We start from the raw sequence: 18,657 nt of genomic DNA on the forward strand, positions 1-18,657 counted from the left end.
CTGCAAAAAAAAAAAAAAAATACAGTGAATGACATATTGCCATTAATCCTGCTCAACACACCCCTCCCCCTGCTTTGTATATTTACAAAGTGTGACCAAAACCAGTGATCACTCCTGCCACATGCTATATGACAGTAAGGAAGACTCATAAAAACATTCCACCTTATTCACCATGCAACTTCTGGCTCTTCTCCAAAATCAAAGTGGTTACAAAAGGTAAATATTTTCAATTGATTTAAGACAGAAAGGCACCTGTGACAGTGCACCTATAGGCACACTCAATGCAAAGAACTGCTTGAGAAAGTGGCAAGAATGATGGAATAGCATGTCTGAAGTGAAATGAGGGGGAATTTCTGAGAGAAGATTAATGGCAATGTGTGTTACTATAACACATTTTTGGTTTTGGTTTGTTTTCTTGGTACCAGTGATCAAACTCAGGACCTTGTACTTACCAGGTAGGCACTTATGCCACTGAGCTATATCCCTGGCCCTATAATACATTTTCTTAAAATTTAAACTTATATCGTACCTTATCTTTCTACCACACCCCATATTTACACCCTCTGATGAAGAGTAGCTATCTTTACTAAAGCCTTCCTAAAAATCAACAAGAAAGATATTAAACAACTCAACAGAAAGGAACAAGAAAAAAGTGGTGGTATGTGCTTGTCATTCTAGCACTCAAGAGGTTAAGGCAGAATGATGTGAATTTGAGGCCAACTTGGGCTAGCTACACAGCAAGTTTAAGACTAGCCTGGGGCTGGGGAGATGGCTCAGTAGAATAGTAAGTGCTTGCCTGGCAAGCATAAGGGCCTGAGTTCAATCCCCGGTTCCACAAAAAAAAAAAAAAAAAAAAGACTAGCCTGGATTATATATATAGCAAGATTCTGTCTTAGTAAAACAAAAAAGATGAAGCAATACCAAAACTAAGCAATTCCTAAAATAAAACAGGGCTGGAGAGATGGCTCAGTGGTCTAAAGCACCTACTTGGAACAAGCTTGGCAAAGTACAGGGACCACGGTTCAATCCCCCACCACCACATGCCAGCCAGCTGCGCCCCCTGGTGGGCTGAGCTGGCCACACACACACACACACACACACACAATAAATAAATGTTTAAAAAAAAAACTAAAATAAAACAAAAAGTAAATATGTGTGATGAATACTGTGACTTGAAATAATTTGATTTTTTTGTTTTAGAAATTGGTTTTTATTTTATTTCTATGTATCATTCACCCCCTCCCCCCTTCAGAACCAGGGATTGAACTCAGGCCCTTGCGCTTGCCAGGGAAGCACTTATTCCACTGAGCCATCTCCCCGGCCCCTTATATACTGTTTTTTTTTTTTTTTTGCGGAACCAGGGATTGAACTCAGGTCTTTGCGCTTGCCAGGGAAGCACTTATTCCACTGAGCCATCCCCCCGGCCCTGAAATAATTTGAAAACAAAACTTTCTATAAATTGTGTAGAGGTGTGGGTGTGTGTGCGCACGCAGAGTCTCACTACACAATTCAGACTCTAGTGAGTCTCCTATTTTCAGCATCCTTAGTGCTGGGATTACAGGCATACGCCACCACACCCAGACTACATCACTGACTAGGGGGTAGGGGGCATATGGTACCTGAATCCCCTGGCCCCTAATGTACTAAGCAAGTGCTAGAGTCCGCTGAGCTATCTCACTGGCCCTTAAATTGTGTAATTTTAAGCACGTATATTATTAACTTTGTTTTTATTATGACAAAAAGGTAATAAAGTATCAAGAAACAGAACATTATGTATAGTAAAAGCAGCTAGGATTCAGTAAACATTTACTTCCTATCAGGCTTAATGTTAAGCATTTTGAGTATGTTATATTAAATCTTCATAATTCTGTAAGATGACCCCTTGTTAGGAAAACTGAGAATTCTAATTATATGAATATAAGTTTCTTGGTTTTGACACAGTGAACTATTATGACTCATCTGTAAATTCTTTCTTCATTTTTATTTTGGATAGTTTTTATTGTTATATTCAATTATGTTTGTAAATAATTTATTTTCAATTTGCAATCTATTAAAAAATTTAAAAGAAAAGAAAAACTGAGGGGAAAATCTGGAAGGGCTATTCCTATTTATTTACTTGCTACAGGGTTTCACTACACAGTTCAGACTCATAGTGATCTTCCTGTCTCAGGCTTCCCAGCACTTTGATTACAGGCATGCAACACTATACCCAGTTTTGGGGCTGGTACAGTATGTATGGAGTTCCAGGTATCAAACTCAGATCCCTGTGCTTGCCAGGCAGGCACTCACACTGCTGAGGTATCTCCTCGGCCTTGGAATATTTCTATTACAGCAGTGACACAGGACAGCCTGCAAGTGCGATCTGGAAATATCTTCTTTTCCTGTGTTTTCCAATTTTTCTTACATTGAAAAATTAGTTTCTCCTAATTATTCATAAGGTTTGTTAGTAACATTTAACATTGGGGATAAATTTCAAGCCAATCATGCATCTGATTTTGGTTCTGGCTTCTAGAAATTTTATGTTTGTGTGTACATGCTACAAGATAAAAATTGTTAGGCCACCCATTATTTATTGTCTGTGCCCAGCAAATAATATTCTTCTCTAAATCCCACTAATTCTTCAAGTAGCAAACAAAAATCTCCACCCCTTTAAAATCTTTCCACTCCTACTCACTACAAATTTCTTTTTTAGTGCTAGGACTCTGTATTCATATCTTTATTCATAACTCTCTTTTATAACAGATTCAAAACTCCTTGAAGATTTTGTCCATTTAATGCACAAAATCCCATCTCCTGCATTTTCATACTTATGAAATCTGGATGCCACTTGCAAATGGTATTTCTTCATCCCACCAAAAGCTGATATTAAATCAATATACTGATCAACAGCACCTCAGAATAAAAGGGAGGAAAAACAACTCCAAATGAAGATAAAGATCAAGGTCCAAACACACGCTCTCATACACACAGAGAAAATGTTTACAGGCCAAACAGGGTTTAAGAGAAAGTCAAAGAAAATTAGCCTTATACACACGGGTCAGAATTAGCTAAAGAGATAAACTATTCTAAAAAGACTTACAAATCACTTTTAAAAAGTCAGTTTAGCCAGGCCATGTTGGCGTACACCTGTATCCCAGCACTCAGAAGGCTGAGGCAGGAAGACTGCCACGAGTTAGAGCCCAAACTGGCTATACAGTGAGTTCAAGGCCAGCTTGAACTACTTATAGAACTTGTCTCAAAAAGAAACCTTTCCCAATGCAACCTATAATACCAAAGAGGGCTGAGGAGACAGCGCAGTAGAATAAGCACTTGCCTGGCAAGTATAAGGGCCTGAGTTCAATCCTCAGTTCCGCCAAAAAAAAAACCAAAACAGGACCTGCCTCTTAGCTCAGTTCTTTGGGGCCGGGGAGATGGCTCAGTGGAATAAGCACTTGCCTGGCAAGCGCAGGGGCCCGAGTTCAATCCCCGGTTCCGCAAAAAAACAAAACAACAACAACAACAAAAATAAATAAACAAAGGACAATAACTCAGTTTAAAAAAACACATTAAAATCTCATTTTATTTATACCACACATTCAACATATAAAATACTGAAAATAGGGGCTGGTGAGATGGCTCAGTGGTCTAAAGCACCTACTTAAAACAAGCTCAGCAAAGCACAGGGACCACGGTTCAATCCCCCAGCACCACATGCTAGCCAGCCCGCCCCGCCCCGCCCCCTGGTGGGCTGAGCTGGCCACACACACACACACACACACACACACACACATTAAAAAAATAATAATAATAATAAAAAAAAAAAAATTAAAAAAAAAATAAAATAAAATACTGAAAATAGTACTGTTAAAGGCAGGTAACATTTTCGCATGTCTTTTTTTTTTTCTCCGCATGTCTTCTTTTGGACTTTTTTCTGTGTATCTACATAGATACACACTGAAAGGAAGTTGTGTTGGAGAGACTTTTTAACAAAAATGTATCATCTTATTTGGCAACCAGATTATTTCACTTCAGAGTTTAGAGCTCTTTTTCTATACATGTATATAAATATACTATACCACATTCTCTTAACTGTTATATATTAGCCTCATAGGAAGAATATAGCATAATATATCCCTTGAAGGATAAACTTTTCCAATGAAGAGTTTCTTATTATTATAAACAACGTAACAAACATCTTTTTATATAGCTATCCCTAAGACATACAAGGTACACACTGTCAGATCAAAGAATATATATATTAAATGATACTGACAAATTGAGCCTTAAAGAAATTTTAACTATCTATACACCTAAGTACCAGTGTCTGAAAAACATCCATTGAACTAAGGGGATAACCAAGGCCCTCTGTTTGAGCCTGATTTTTTTTTTCTTTTTTTTTTTTTTGTGCTGCCAAAAATAATTTTTTTTCAAAGAATTCATTTCCTACTATTAGCAAATACTAGCATCTCAATTTTATCATTTTAGAAAATCTCTAACAAGACTAAATCTGACCAACTTTAATTTACTTTACTAACAGTGAATGACCATGATATTCATTTTTTCTGATTTTTCCTCCTGGTTATGATCATTTTTATTAATTTTTAAAAACATTTATTGGAACACAATTCTAATCTCTCATGTATTTTTATGCACTAGGCACAGTTGTACAGCAGTTGAGTAATGCTGAATAGCTGTTAGGGTGATGTGTTGCAGTGCAGAGTGCTTGGTTGTTTCCTGTTTTCTCCCATTTGCTCCTGTGTAAAGATGCCTTGTGCAGAAACAAATGGCTGTCCAGTTTATTAAAATGCCTGTCAACTGTACTTCCAGTCACCTGGGCCTTGCATATAAATAATGGAGCATACAGTGTGCACATCTAGCTAGTGATAAGTATACTTTTTTCTCCCTACTCTCCCAAAATGGTAAATCTGATCATCTTCATGTACGAACTTAAAATACAGAAAAATGTTAAGGAAACAAATAGTCTTACTATTTGTTAAGTACTTTTAAGTACTTAAAACATGGTGTGGGGCCGGGGAGATAGCTCAGTAGAATAATTGTCTGCCCGACCAAGCACAATCTGTCTGCCTGAGTTCAATCCCCGGTAGCAAAATCAATCAATCAATCAATCAATCAATCAATCAATCAATGTATATCTTTGCTTATGAATATCCTGTACTATAATCACTGTTTTCTGTAGTTTAATTAAAATATTTTGATGTTTAAAAATTATTTAAGGGATACAGGGTCTCACTATACCTTTTGGACTCAGTGACCCTCCTGTCTCAGCCTTTCCAGTGCTGAGATCACAGGTATGCATCACCATGCCTAGTTTCAGGGGTGGCACAGCATATGGTATCAGAGATTGAACTCATGACCTTGCACTTGCAAGGCAGGCAGTTATGCCAAGCTACCAATCGCCCCAGCCCACCTTCACATATTCTAAATGTTATTTCTTTGTTATATGTGTTGCAAACATTTCCCTTAGCTAATTGCTTCTATTTTAATTCTGTTTGAGGTCTGTCTTTATGCAGTTTTATATTTTAATATACTAAAGGCTACCATTCACTTATAGTTTCTGCCACTTTACATCTTGAAGTTCTTTATCAGAGGCTGAATTTGTTTTCCACTTGTTCACCACTGGGCTTTTACTATTACAGCAGTATTTTCCAGCGCATACTAAACTTCATAGATTTGTTTATTCCACTAATCTATTGAGTCTATTTCACAAACATTCCCCTGCCATCCCCAGAACTGTGGACTGAACCCAGGGAGCCTCTACAGCTAATCTCCATCCCTAGCCCTTTTCATGAAAAATTACACTTAGGATTGCACTTATTTTTATTAATTCAAGAGTTCTTACATTTTTCCATTACTGCCTTTTTCATTCACAAGCATGGATTGCTAGGGTAGCTTACATAAATGGTCCTAGTTACTAATGAGGCTGAGATAGGAGGATCACTTTAGTCCAGCAAGTCAAGAACAGCCTGGGCAAAACACTGGGACTCCATTTCAAGTATACAAATAAAAACAAAAATGAACAAATAAATCTTCTCTAATACATAATCTAATAACAAAACAATTTACCTCTGTATGCTATCTTCTTTGAGGCAACCACACTTACCCTACTTTAATTGTATATGCTATCACCTACAAACAGACCTTCTAAGAGTTCTGATTCTTTTTCATTAGCAAGAATCTTATATGTATTTAAACTTTTAGCACAGAAATTTGTGCTTGTTTTTCACTAATGGAAATGTACATCAAAGCAAAAAATCCACTGTACACATAAAAATATCTTTTGGATTGGGCATATTTTCCCCTTGTTTATTGATGAGGTTTCTTTTTATTCTTTATTTATTGGGGGTACCTGGGACTGGACTCAGACCCTTGCACTTGCCAGGCAGGTGCTTATTATGCAGCTCAGCTGTTTCCCCAACCCTCTTTTCTTTTTAAAGTGCAAATGGAGATTGAACCCAGGAGCGCTCTGCCACTAGGCTACATCCCCATTCCTTTTTTACTGTTTCTCTGAAATTTATTTTTGTGGGCCGGCCAGATAGCTCAGTGGACTAAAGCACCTGCTTAGGCAGAGCACAGTGACCAGGGTTCAATCCCCAGCCTGCTGTGCCAGCCCCACTCCTGGGGAACACTGAGAAGGGGAATGAGACTGGGCTTAGTATCCCATGCTGGTAATTCCAGCGCGTGGGAGGCTGAAAACAGGAGAATCACTATGAGTCCAATCAACGTAGTGAGACCCTGTAGACCCTGTACTAAAATACATTTTTAAAAAATTATTTTTGCGAAGGGATCTTTTTGAGATAGGTTTCACAATGAAATTCAGGCTGGCCTTGAACTCACTTTCTTTTTTTTTTTAATTTATTTATTTATTTATTTAGTGTGTGTGTGTGTGTGTGTGACCAGTTCAGCCCACCAGGGGGCGGGGCTGGCTGGCATGTGGTGCTGGGGATTGAACCGCGGTCCCTGTGCTTTTGTTTAGCTTGGCTTGTTCTAAGTAGGTGCTTTAGACCACTGAGCCATCTCACCAGCCCCCTTGAACTCACTTTCTAAACCAGGGTCACCTTAAATTCATATCAATCTTCTTGCTTCTGCCCCCCAAGTGTTGGGATTATAGGCACTCACCACCATACCCATCTTTTACCATTTCTTTGCAAAAAGGCGTTAATAAATTGCTAAACTGCCAAACCTCAGCTCAAACTTGTGATCCTTCTGCTCCTCCTTCATCTGTAGCTAAGATTACAAAAAAGCCTGGATTCACCTTGCCTAGCTAGCAGGTTTCTTACTGTTGAACATCCTTGCATGATTAGAATATAGCCTCCGTGCCTACTGAGTTCAACTGTTAGGTTACTTAGCATTTTTGTAGCTGACTTCACATTAAAAATTAACCTGAGCTGAGCATAGTGGTATATACCTGAAATCTTAGTATGTAGGAAACCAAAGTAAGAGGACTGGGATTCAAGCCAGCCTGGGTTATAGAGCAAGATCTGTCTCAAATAACCAAACAGAAATTTAAAATTAGAATTACTCTGAAAATTCTTTTTATATTTCCCCTTTTGCCAAGCATTGCTATCAAGGTTTTGCTTGCTTCACAAAAGGTGAACTCTTAAAATTTTCTTGTACTAGAAAAATCTTCATGTACTAGAAAAGATATTATCTGGGAAGTAACTTCCTTTAACAATTTGACAACATATGAATCTAGGTTTGAAAATCTGACTGGGTTTGCCAAGCATGGTAGCACATGCCTGTAATCCCAGCACTCGTGAGGCTAACGTAGGAGAATTGCCATTAGTTAGGGTCCAATCTGGCTATACAGTGAGGTCATTGCCATTCTGAACTACAGAGGAGGGACCGGGGGGATGGCTCAGTAGAATAAGCGCTTGCCTGGCAAGCACAAGGGCCTGAGTTCAATCCTCGGTTCCGCCAAAAAAAAAAAAAAAAAAAACAAGAATGAACTACAGAGGAACAAACACCCTGTACCAAAAACAAAACAAAAAAAGTCTGGGTTTGAAACTTACACTGAACTTTATAATGTCTTCTATAGTTAAGGATTTACTCAAGATTTTTACTTGAGACCATTTTACCATATTGTCTTTTTAAAAAGGATCCATTATCACTTATTTTTCAAACTTAAGGTAATAAAAGCATTCTCATAATTTTTATTTTTATTTTTTTTTAATTTTTATTTATTTATTTTCATTTTGTGTGTGTGTGGCCAGCTCAGCCCACCAGGGGGCGGGGCTGGCTGGCATGTGGTGCTGGGGGATTGAACTGCAGTCCCTGTGCTTTGCTTAGCTTAGCTTGTTCTAAGTAGGTGCTTTAGACCACTGAGCCATCTCACCAGCCCATTCTCATAATTTTTAAAATCTCCAAAATATATTTGTTGTCCTTGTTATCTTTTTTTCTTTCCAGTTTTGTCTCTGTCTCCCTTTCTCTGTGGTACAGTGGATCCAAACCAGAGTTTTGCTCAGAAAGTATTTTACCACTATATATTAACCCCAGCTCTTTTTCCATTATTACATCAGTTTTATCAGTCTTCCTAAATAGCTAGTTTTTGGCTTTAACCAAAGTTGACCAGGCTATATTTTCCATTTTATTACATTCAGCTTTTACTGATTATAATTTCTTCCCCTTGCTTCTTTTGGTCTTACTTCGTCATTATTTTTGAATGTATAGCTCATTTTTGACCTTTGTTTTTATAATTCATAAAGATTATATATTTTCTCCTTTTATATATACTTTTTATTACTATTTTTTTGTGGCTGGCTCAGCCTGCCCTGGGGGTGGGGATGGCACTGCATGTGGTGCCGGGAATCGAACCATGGTCTGCCCCTGTGCTTGCCTAAGCAGGCACTTTAGACTGCTGAGCTTGTGATTTTGTGATTAATAATCCAATGCTGGGACTATGGATGCTAAGGCTACACCCACCTTGGGACAGATAGCCTGAGTGCAATATAAAGGAGGGAAAAAGAGGTTTGCTCTCTGCCAGTGTTCCTCCTTGTTTGCTCTTGCTGTTTTCCACCACCACGAACTGCTGCCTTCTGCCATGTGCCACTCTGCCTTGGAGTTAGCCGTATGGCATGAAACCTCCACAAACTGTGAACTAAATAAGGCTTTTCTTCCTCAATTCTTAAGTGTCCTTAATTCTGGGTGTCAGCAACAAGAGAAAAGTAATCAAGACAATAGGGATACAATAAGTTTAGAATATCTTGTTATACTAGAAAGTTAAAGTTCTCTCCCAAAATGATGGAGCCATACAGAAGAACCAACTGAAGAGAAACCATATGGGCCAAATCTGGGACAATCCAACTATGAAAACAGTAACAAAAGCAATGAATGATAAGCTGAATATATAAGAACTCATAAGAAAAAGGCTCCTTGTTTATAGCAAAATCATGAGTATTAACATAAATGTGGAATGAGTAATGATGTCAGAAAACAGTATCACAACTACTGTAAAAGTGAATGGTTCGGAGGCCTGCCCCTTAGCTCAGTTCTTTAAGTGGCTGCTTCAACAAAGCAGTCAGGCTCAGGTTGCTGTGGTTCGATCCCCACAGCACAAGACAGCCAAACCTGCCCTGAAGGCATTCGGAGCAAAAAAAAAAAAAAAAAAAAAAAGTGAATGGTTCAAGCAAGAATTATCAATGGATAGTAAGCTTGGAGGGAATACTGACTGAAAACAAGAATGTATGCATGACCTTATGATCTTCCCCACTTACACAAAACATTATCTAACCATGAGGAAATAATGGACAAATTCAAAATGCAGAACATTCTATTTATAAGAAACCACAAGACTACTAGCATCACATAAATCAAAGACAAGCTAGGAAAATGTTAAAGGTTAAATGAGACTAAAAAGACATAAAATTAGCAGGGCACCAGTGACTTAAGTTTGTAATCCCAGCACTCTGGAAGACTAAGGAAAGGGGTCACAGTTATAAAAAGCAATGTGGCAACACATCAAGACTGTGTCTCAAAAATAAAAAAAAAGAGCTGGGAATGTAGCTCAGCATGAAGGGTCTGGGTTCAAATTCCAGTACTGCAAATTAAACAGAAGAGAGAGAAAAGCTAAGATATAAAATGACAACTAAATACAACATTTGATTCAAGACTGAATGGAGGGGCTGGAGAGATGGCTCAGTGGTCTAAAGCACCTACTTAGAACAAGCTTGGCAAAGCACAGGGACCGCGGTTCAATCCCCCAGCACCACATGCCAGCCAGCCCCACCCCCTGGTGGGCTGAGCTGGCCACACACACACATACACACACACACACACACACACACACTCACACACACAATAAATAAATGTTAAACAATGTCCTATTCCTACTTTTTATTTTTTTATATATTTAGTACAGAGTCTACAGGGTCTCATTACATAGACAGGACTTGTAGTGATCCTCCTATTTTCAGCCTCCCAAGCACTGGGATTACAGGTGTGTGCTGCCACACTGTTTTGTTTTGTTTTGTTTTGTTTTTTGCCATGTTCAGTCTTAATCGAACCCCAGTCCCTGCGCTCTGCCTAAGCACGTGCTTTAGTCTGCTGAGCTATCTGGCCGGCCCTAGAATGTCCTATTCTTAAGACCTGTAGTCTTTGTTATATATAACTCACTCTCAATTTAGGAAAATAATTATTTGTGCACCTTACACACATAGCCTTACAGGACAAAACAAATGGTACAAAATGTTAATAATAGGAACCTGATAAAACAGAAAATATGTGTGTGTGTGTGTGTGTGTGTGTATATATATATATATATCTTACATCTTTTAAAAATATTTCCAATTTTTCAACTATAGAAAACCTTTTTAGTTGTTACTAGGTTGATTTTTTTGGAGACATGACGTCACTATGTAGCACAGGCTGGGCTCAAACTCATAGTGATCCTTCTGCCTCAGCCTCCTGAGTGCTGCAATTACAAATGTGTGCCACCATGCTCCAAAAAGATCACTGCAAGGTCAGCACAGACTACATACTGAGACCTGTCTCAAAATACAAAAACAAATTTAAAAATCTGCATCATAAAGTTTTTTGCTCTGTATTGTTACTACAAAAATGGAATGCTATAGTATATGGAATACCAAACAAGAGCAGTAGTCAAACTATCACATCTCTTATAATGTATATTAACACCTCATAAAGTTCAAATCCTATAACCACCATTGGATAATAAAAAGATAAAAATACACCAAGGCAAGTGTTAGTACCAAAAACAAGACTTTCATGTTTCTAAGACATATTCCAGACAAAAAGAAGCATTTATCTTCCTTTTGAATGTAATATATTTAAAAGACAAACAGGATAAAACTTATCAATTTAATTTAAATTTATACATGATAAATTTAAAAGGATATATACTTCTATGTCAAAATAAGACCCAGTATCAGCTGGGCATGATGGTATTATGTCTGTACTCTTAGCACTCAGAAAACTGAGGCAAGAAAATAGCAACTTTGAGGCCAGTCTGGACTACACAGTGTGACCATGTCTCAAACCCCTCTCCAAAAGAGAAAAATGAAGACCTAGTTTTACAATCAAAACAACTAAACCAACATGTGAACACTGGTAGAAAACAGTTTTACTATTAGAACAGATCTACCAAAGATATGTTTTATTACTTTGTCTCTTATGACAGGAGTTATTTTTCTAGAGCACAAAACAGAGAAACTTACAGCTCATCTCGTTGTCTCTGGGACAGCACCATTTTGGCTGTAACATCAAGCTTATTTGATACAGTGGTATGTCCCTCCTTCAGGAAATCAAAGGGCTTTCCAATCCTTGGACTTGTAAGTAAATATGCCACAAAGTGGCTTCCACACAGGAGAAAAACGATTCTTTTACAAATGGATCCAATCAGTAACGAGATAATTCAACACATATGGTTCATTCCACCTAAGAAGAAAAAGAGAGAAAATAATTTTTGACTCAAAATTCAAAGTCTAAAATTTTAATTATAGGGTCTGGGGAGATGGGTCAGTGGAATAAGCGCTTCCCTGGCAAGCGCAAGGGCCTGAGTTCAATCCCTGGTTCCGCCAAAAAATAAAATAAAATAAAATTTTAATTATAGTACACATTTTAATGAGATTTATAATATATAAGGCTTTTTTTTTTTTTTTTTTTTTTGCTCTGAATGCCCTCAGGGGTGGTTTGGCTGGCTGGAGTGTTGTGGAGATCGAACTACAGCAACCTGAGGCTGACAGCTTTGTGGAGGCAGCCACTTAAACAACTGAGCTAAGGCCAGGCCCCGAGATTTATAATAATATGAACATAACATTTTCAACCTACAGTAAAAATCAACCATTGTCGAAATATGCAGCTTTTAAAATATCTTAAGTTACCTTTAATGAGACAAAATAGTACTAGCTTGAAATTTAACATGAAAGTACTCATAACCTTATGTTACCTGTCAGACACGTTAATCTCAAAATATTAACCTACAATATCTGGGGATAAAGATCAGTGGTTCAGTGTTAGACTACCATACATGAGGGCCTAGGTCAATCCCCAACAGCACAAAAACAAAACCAAAAAACCCTACCTACTCAAGAAGACTATAATTTTTCCTTAAAGTGAAAAACTAAAATTTCTAATTTACAAAAAGGTAAAAAAAAAAAAAAAAACACTATGATAGGCCAGCCAGATCGTTCAGTGGACTAAAGCACATGCTTCAGCAGAGCGCTGGGACCAGGATTCAATCCCCAGCATTACCATACCATGCCGGCCTGGCCCAGCCCCCACCCCTGGGGTGCACTGTGGGTGACTGAGACTGGGCTTGGTGGCATGCGCCTGAAATCCCAGCGCTCAGGAGGCTGAAAAACAGGGGTCCAATCTACATAGTGTGACCCTGCAGACCCTGTGCTAAATACACAGGGTCTTTAAAAAATAAAAAATAAAAACTATGATTATAGGATCATCCTTGACTGAAATAACCTTCAACGTTGACTGTCAGCCACCTTAGAATGGCTAGTACTTATTTTACCTTTTTTTATGAGGGCAGGGGGACCAGAAATTGAACTCAGGACCTTAAACTGGTCAGGCAGGTAACTATGCTGCTGAGCTATCTACCTGGCCCAATAATGGCTGGTATTTATAATGTAAATAAACTGCTTAGCAATCTCCTGTTTTCCGAATGAACACAGTTAAACTGGTTTAATGTAATTACAATGTATTTTGTGCCCCTCAGAAACATGTATTTTAAAAACAACAAAACTGAACAAACTACCCTAGCTTCTATATGCTCACAGAAATCCACTTCTTAACCTAGTATCTGGGTACTACTTAAAATTTCAGAGCCCTTATTTGATATATTTGTAACATCAAATCAATTTCTATATAACAAAATGGCGTGGTGGTACATGACTATGACTCTGAAACTCCAGAAGCTGAAAGAATTGTGGTGAGTCTGAGGTTAGCCTGGCCTGAACTACACAGTGTGATCCAATCTCAAAAGAAACTCTAAAAAGTACTGTAATCAATTATGTGGGAGTAAATGAAAGTAAAATTGGGGGGGGGAATCAGATAGTTTCTTAAGTAATCATTTATTAGTCCAGAACTCTGGTTTTGTTTCTCTGTTATACCTAAGTGGACAATCACTAGAATGTGGAGTTCGAGGTCAGCATGGGCAACACAACACAGTGAAACCCTGTCTTATTTAAAAAAGAAAAAGGCCAGGCTTGGTGTTGCACGCCTGTAATCCCAACACTCTGAAGGCTGTTGGAGGAGGATCAGCACGGAGTGAAGCCAACCTGGACTACATAGTGTGACCCCATCTTAAACAAAAAAAAAAAAAAAAAAAAGAGGTCAGCACAGTGGTATATGCTGGTAATCCTAATACAGATAGCTAAATTAGGTAGAAATATGACAGGCAGTCAGACAGGGCTCAGTCCTCAAGAGGTCAATGCAAAAGACAACTGGCTGGAAGTGTATTTACTCAAGTCCAGGCTTCAAGAAAAAGAACTACTATTCACCTATATATTTTCACTACAGCAGTGATTGATATTCTAAATAGGAATCAATCTTCTTGGGGTGGAGGACCAGATGTTTTTAACCCATCCTGTTAGGAAAAGTCTTTGGCCATATGTACTTGCTATGGCCTATTTCCCCATTTGCTCCCCACTTAATACTGCCCTAGCAATGGACTACACTTTGTTGTATACTGGTAGACTACAGTTTTTTCCCACCTCATAACCATCCTATGATTTGCCACTGGATCAATATTAGCTAACTATTAGTTCATTATAGTTCTGTCTCACCTTAAGCATACCTCACCTTGTGGTTTCACTCAATAAAAACCCTTGCGAAGTAGGGGTTGGTGGGCAATCCAATTTCTAGGCTCTCTTCTGTCCCTCTCAGAAAGAAGCTTTCTCTCAATAAATTCTTCCTACTGTTAACCTCCATTGTTCCTAGAATTCATTCTTTGATTTTAGAGAACATGAGCTCACTGTTTTGGATCTCTAGTAGGTTGGAAATTACATTTCCTTATATCAGTCCCAGTCATTTGGGAGTGGGGGCAGGAGAGTTACAAGGTTCAAAGCCAGTCTGGCAAAACTCTGTCTAAAATAAAATCAGGACTGGGGAGATAGCTCCACAGTCTAAGCACCGCCTTACAAGCCTAAGGACCTGAGTATGATTCCCGGTACCACATGCTGTGCCTGCCCCAATACCTGGCTTGGTGGCACACACCTGTAATCCCAACACACTGGGGAGGCTGAAACAGGAGAAGCACTACAAATTTGAACTGCGTAGCAAGACCCTGTATCAAATAAATAAATAAAATCAAAGGGTTGGGAATATAACTCAGTGCACGCTAATACCCAAGCATATTGACACATAATCTATAATCCTGTAATTTGGGAGGTTGAGCCAGTGGGTTCCCAAACTGGAGACCAGCTGGACATTTATTAGTGAGACTGTCTCAAAAAAAAAAAAAAAAGAAAAAGAAAAGTTTAAATATACACATAAACTGAGCATCATGCTGCATACCTGTAATCTCATCACCTGGAAGGCTATGGAGGAGGATCACTACAACTGCAATGCTAGCTTGTGCTATGTAGTGAATTCAAGACCAGCCTGGACTTCACAGTGAGATCCTACCCTTATCATCATCAATAAAAAAATGATGAAGGGCTTGGATGCAGCTCTATGTGAAGGTCTTGAATTACTTTTATCAGTGCCACCACTACCATCAAAAAAAAAGACAATGTCATAGATAGAAAAAATAAGGATGAGAAAGCAAATCCTGGTTTGAAATGAGCCCTGGGTCAAAAAAATGAGCATTTATACACTCCCAATGGCAGCTGATCTGAATTGGTATCTTTCTCCATTGAGCAATTGCCTAAGTAGAAATTTATAATCTGTAAAGATCCTTCCAATCTGGAATACAGTGGCAAAAATATGACAACTGAAAATTATCAGTACCACTGTTTAAATCCAGAAAAATATGACTGTTGATAATAATTAGTGAAATTAGAACCGAACATAATGGATAACCTAGGAACACAGTAACTGGTTAGTGTTTAATTCTCAGCCCTCACTTTTTAAAGTCTTGTTACTTAGCCAAAGCATCTATGGACTCATACAGCCTGAAAAAGGACATAGGAGGGATAAAATAAGGATATCTAATAGTGGTGAATATCTGAACTACAGGTTTCTATTATCTGCTACAACAACAAAAAACTAATCATATATATTAAACTGGAAAAAAGAGGCAAGGCAAAAATCCTTACTTTTATCAGGAAAAAACAGTACACTACATATATTACAGGGTCCAACTTAATTTGCAGAGATGGGTGGCCTCCGTCAAAATATTAACATACAAGAATGATGACCATAATGGTATAGTAATATTAGGCATAATAATCCATTAAATGGTTTAATAATGGTAAGACCATTCAACATACACTTGTATGCTAAACAAATGATTCATTCATCAAATATATATTGTGTGTGTTTGTTTGTTTTGGTTTTTTTGGGAACCGGGGATTGAACTCAGGCCCTTGCACTTGCCAGGGAAGCGCTTATTCCACTGGGCCATCTCCCCGGCCTCATCAAATATACAGAGAACACTACTATCTACTAGGCATTGTTTTAAACACTAAGTTTAATAGAAGGATTCTGAAAAGAAAAACAGAAGAAGGATTTTTTTTTTTTTTCCCCCCCCGGAACCTGGGACTGAACTCTGGCCCTTGCGCTTCCCAGGGAAGCGCTTACTCCACTGAGCCATCTCCCTGGCCCCAAGGATTCTTTACAACAAAGAGTTCGCAATCTATTCAAAGAATAAGCCAAGAAAGAAAATAAAAACAAAACAGTATGACCAGTGTGAGACTCCAAATAAAACTAAGCGTGTAAACAGGGAATGAAATACAAAAACAAGCTCATTTCTTTACAATTTATCCAAGGGGCAATGAGAAGCCATTAGGCAATAAAGGGTTTTTTAGGCTTGTTTTTAGTTTTACTTTATAGGTAGTAAGGTTTTCTGTTTTTTATAAGGTCAGGATGATAAGCAAAAAACAAGCCAGAAAGGAAGTTTGCAGGAATGAAAGTGATGGATCGTGAAATTCTATACTAGGATAGCAGCAGTAAAAAAGAATTAAATAAATTTATCAGATAATTATTACAGGGGCTGGAGAGATGGCTCAGTGGTCTAAAGCACCTACTTGGAACAAGCTTAGCAAAAGCATCAGGGACCGCGGTTCAATCCCCCAGCACCACATGCCAGCCAGCCCTGCCCCCTGGTGGGCTGAGCTGGCCACACACTCTTTCTTTCTCTCTCTCTCTCTCTCTCTCTCTCTCTCTCTCTCTCTCTCTCAAATAAATAAATAAATAAATAAAATAAAAATTAAAAAAAATTATTACAAAACTGGTGACTATAGGTAGGCAGCTATAAAGTGAGAAAGGTAATCTGAGTCAAGAATAACTTTCAGGGATTTCTGGCTTGAAACTAAGCTGAACAAGAAACTCTAAGATGTAAAGGAATGAAGAAAATAAGACTAATTACAGTAGGAAGCTGTACAAGCAAATGGGTTCGAAAAAAGGGCTGGGAAGATGGCTCAGTAGAATAAGCACTTGCCTGACAAGCCACAAGGGCCTGAGTTCAATCCCTGGTTCTGCCAAAAAAAAAAAAAAAAGAAACAACCTACCAAAAAAAAATGTTGGCTGGAGATATAGCTCAGGGGTACAACTCTTGCCTTATCACTGGCACTGGTCCAATCCCTGTTCTAAAACAACAAACACAAGATGAGGGCTGGTACTTTTTACTTTACAGATGGAGTTAAAGAGTTTGTATCTAAATGTCCCCAAGGTTTTACAAACTCATAAATGGGATTTTTGAAAGCTGACTGTATCATGGGGGTACTATGGCTAAATGCAATATTAGGAGGCAGGGCCTGGCTGGAAGAGCTAGGTCACTGAGGGTGGGTGTGACCTAGAAGAATGTATTTCCCTCCCCAGTTCTCTGCTTCTGTTTGTTAGATGAGCAGTTTTCCTGTCAAAAGGTATTTCCATTATACCATTTTGTATTAGAGTTGACCATCTATGGACTGACACCTCTAAAAACATTCACCCAGATTAACCTCTCCTTACTGAACCTGTAGATATTAACTATTATGTCCCAGTAAAGAAAAAGTGACTAAGACAATGTGTTAAATGTGGGGTACAGAAATGGATAAGCGGACCAATGGAGAACAGACAGAGCAAGCTGAGCAAAAGGCCAAGCCTAGAGCTAGGAAAAGAACATCAACACTTAAAGAGTCTAAAATTGAGATACAGTGGCACATGACTATAATTTCAGTACTCTGGGAGGCTGAAGCAGGAGGTTCATAAATTTGAGCCCAATCTGGGCAATTTACTAAGAACCTGTATTGAAATTAAAAGGGGCTGGGAACGTAGTTCAGTGCAAAAGCCAACATGGACACACGCGCACATGCGCGCACGCACACACACGCACGCATATACTGTTGAGGCTAACAAAAAACAGAATGTCACAGAAGCCAACAGGATATTATGAGAGGCAATTAATAGAATCCAAATCTGTCCAAATATCAAGCAAAGATGAGATTGGTCTACTATAGTTAGCTTGAAATTCATCGATAACTTGGATGACAATGGTTTCAGTAAAATGGCTTAAAGTGGTAGAAAGCAAGGAAATAGTAATAGAAGTGGTACCACAAGCAAAAATTTTAGAAGCTGGTAAGCAGATGAAAACATGAAAAAAATAGCTGTTTTTCCTCAATTAAATCAAATATTTAATTGCTGATGGTAGAAAAAAAGGAAAAAAGAAAAAAATCAAGAATTTTGAACAAGGGGCAGTGGCACATACTTAAAATCCCACCACTTGGAGGGCTGAAACAGGAGGATCACCCAAGTTCCAGACCAGCCTGTGCTACACAGTGAGGTCCAGGCCAGCTGGAACTATACAGCATCAGGCCTCACCTCAAAAAAAATTTTTTTTCGGCACATGGCTGTGATCCCAGCACTCAGGAGGCTGAGGCAGGCTCACTGGAAGTTCAAGGACAGCCCAGGGGGTCAGGGATATAGTTCAGCAGCATAAGCACCTATCTGCAAGCAAAAGGTCCCAAGTTTAATCCTGGGTACAAAAAGAGGGGAGGAGAGGGAAGGGGAGGGAAAGAGAAAAGGAAAAGTCTCAAGTCAGGTATTTTTTTT

General features: G+C 38.5%; 1 protein-coding gene across 6 annotated transcripts in view; it reads right to left on the reverse strand.

Annotated features, from left to right (window-relative positions):
* Pafah1b1 (platelet activating factor acetylhydrolase 1b regulatory subunit 1) overlaps nt 1–18,657 on the reverse strand; it is an 83,718-nt gene that overhangs the window by 38,089 nt on the left and 26,972 nt on the right. For all 6 annotated transcript variants that reach the window (XM_004635329.2, XM_023719889.1, XM_023719888.1 and 3 more), the window contains one exon: nt 11,670–11,889. In XM_004635329.2, the coding sequence (XP_004635386.1) occupies nt 11,670–11,701 (32 nt within the window). In that variant the 5' untranslated portion in view covers nt 11,702–11,889. The remainder of the gene's footprint in view (nt 1–11,669; nt 11,890–18,657) is intronic.

Source organism: Octodon degus, unplaced genomic scaffold (assembly GCF_000260255.1).
Source record: "Octodon degus isolate 3935 unplaced genomic scaffold, OctDeg1.0 scaffold00072, whole genome shotgun sequence".
NCBI classification, from domain to species: Eukaryota; Metazoa; Chordata; class Mammalia; order Rodentia; family Octodontidae; genus Octodon; species Octodon degus.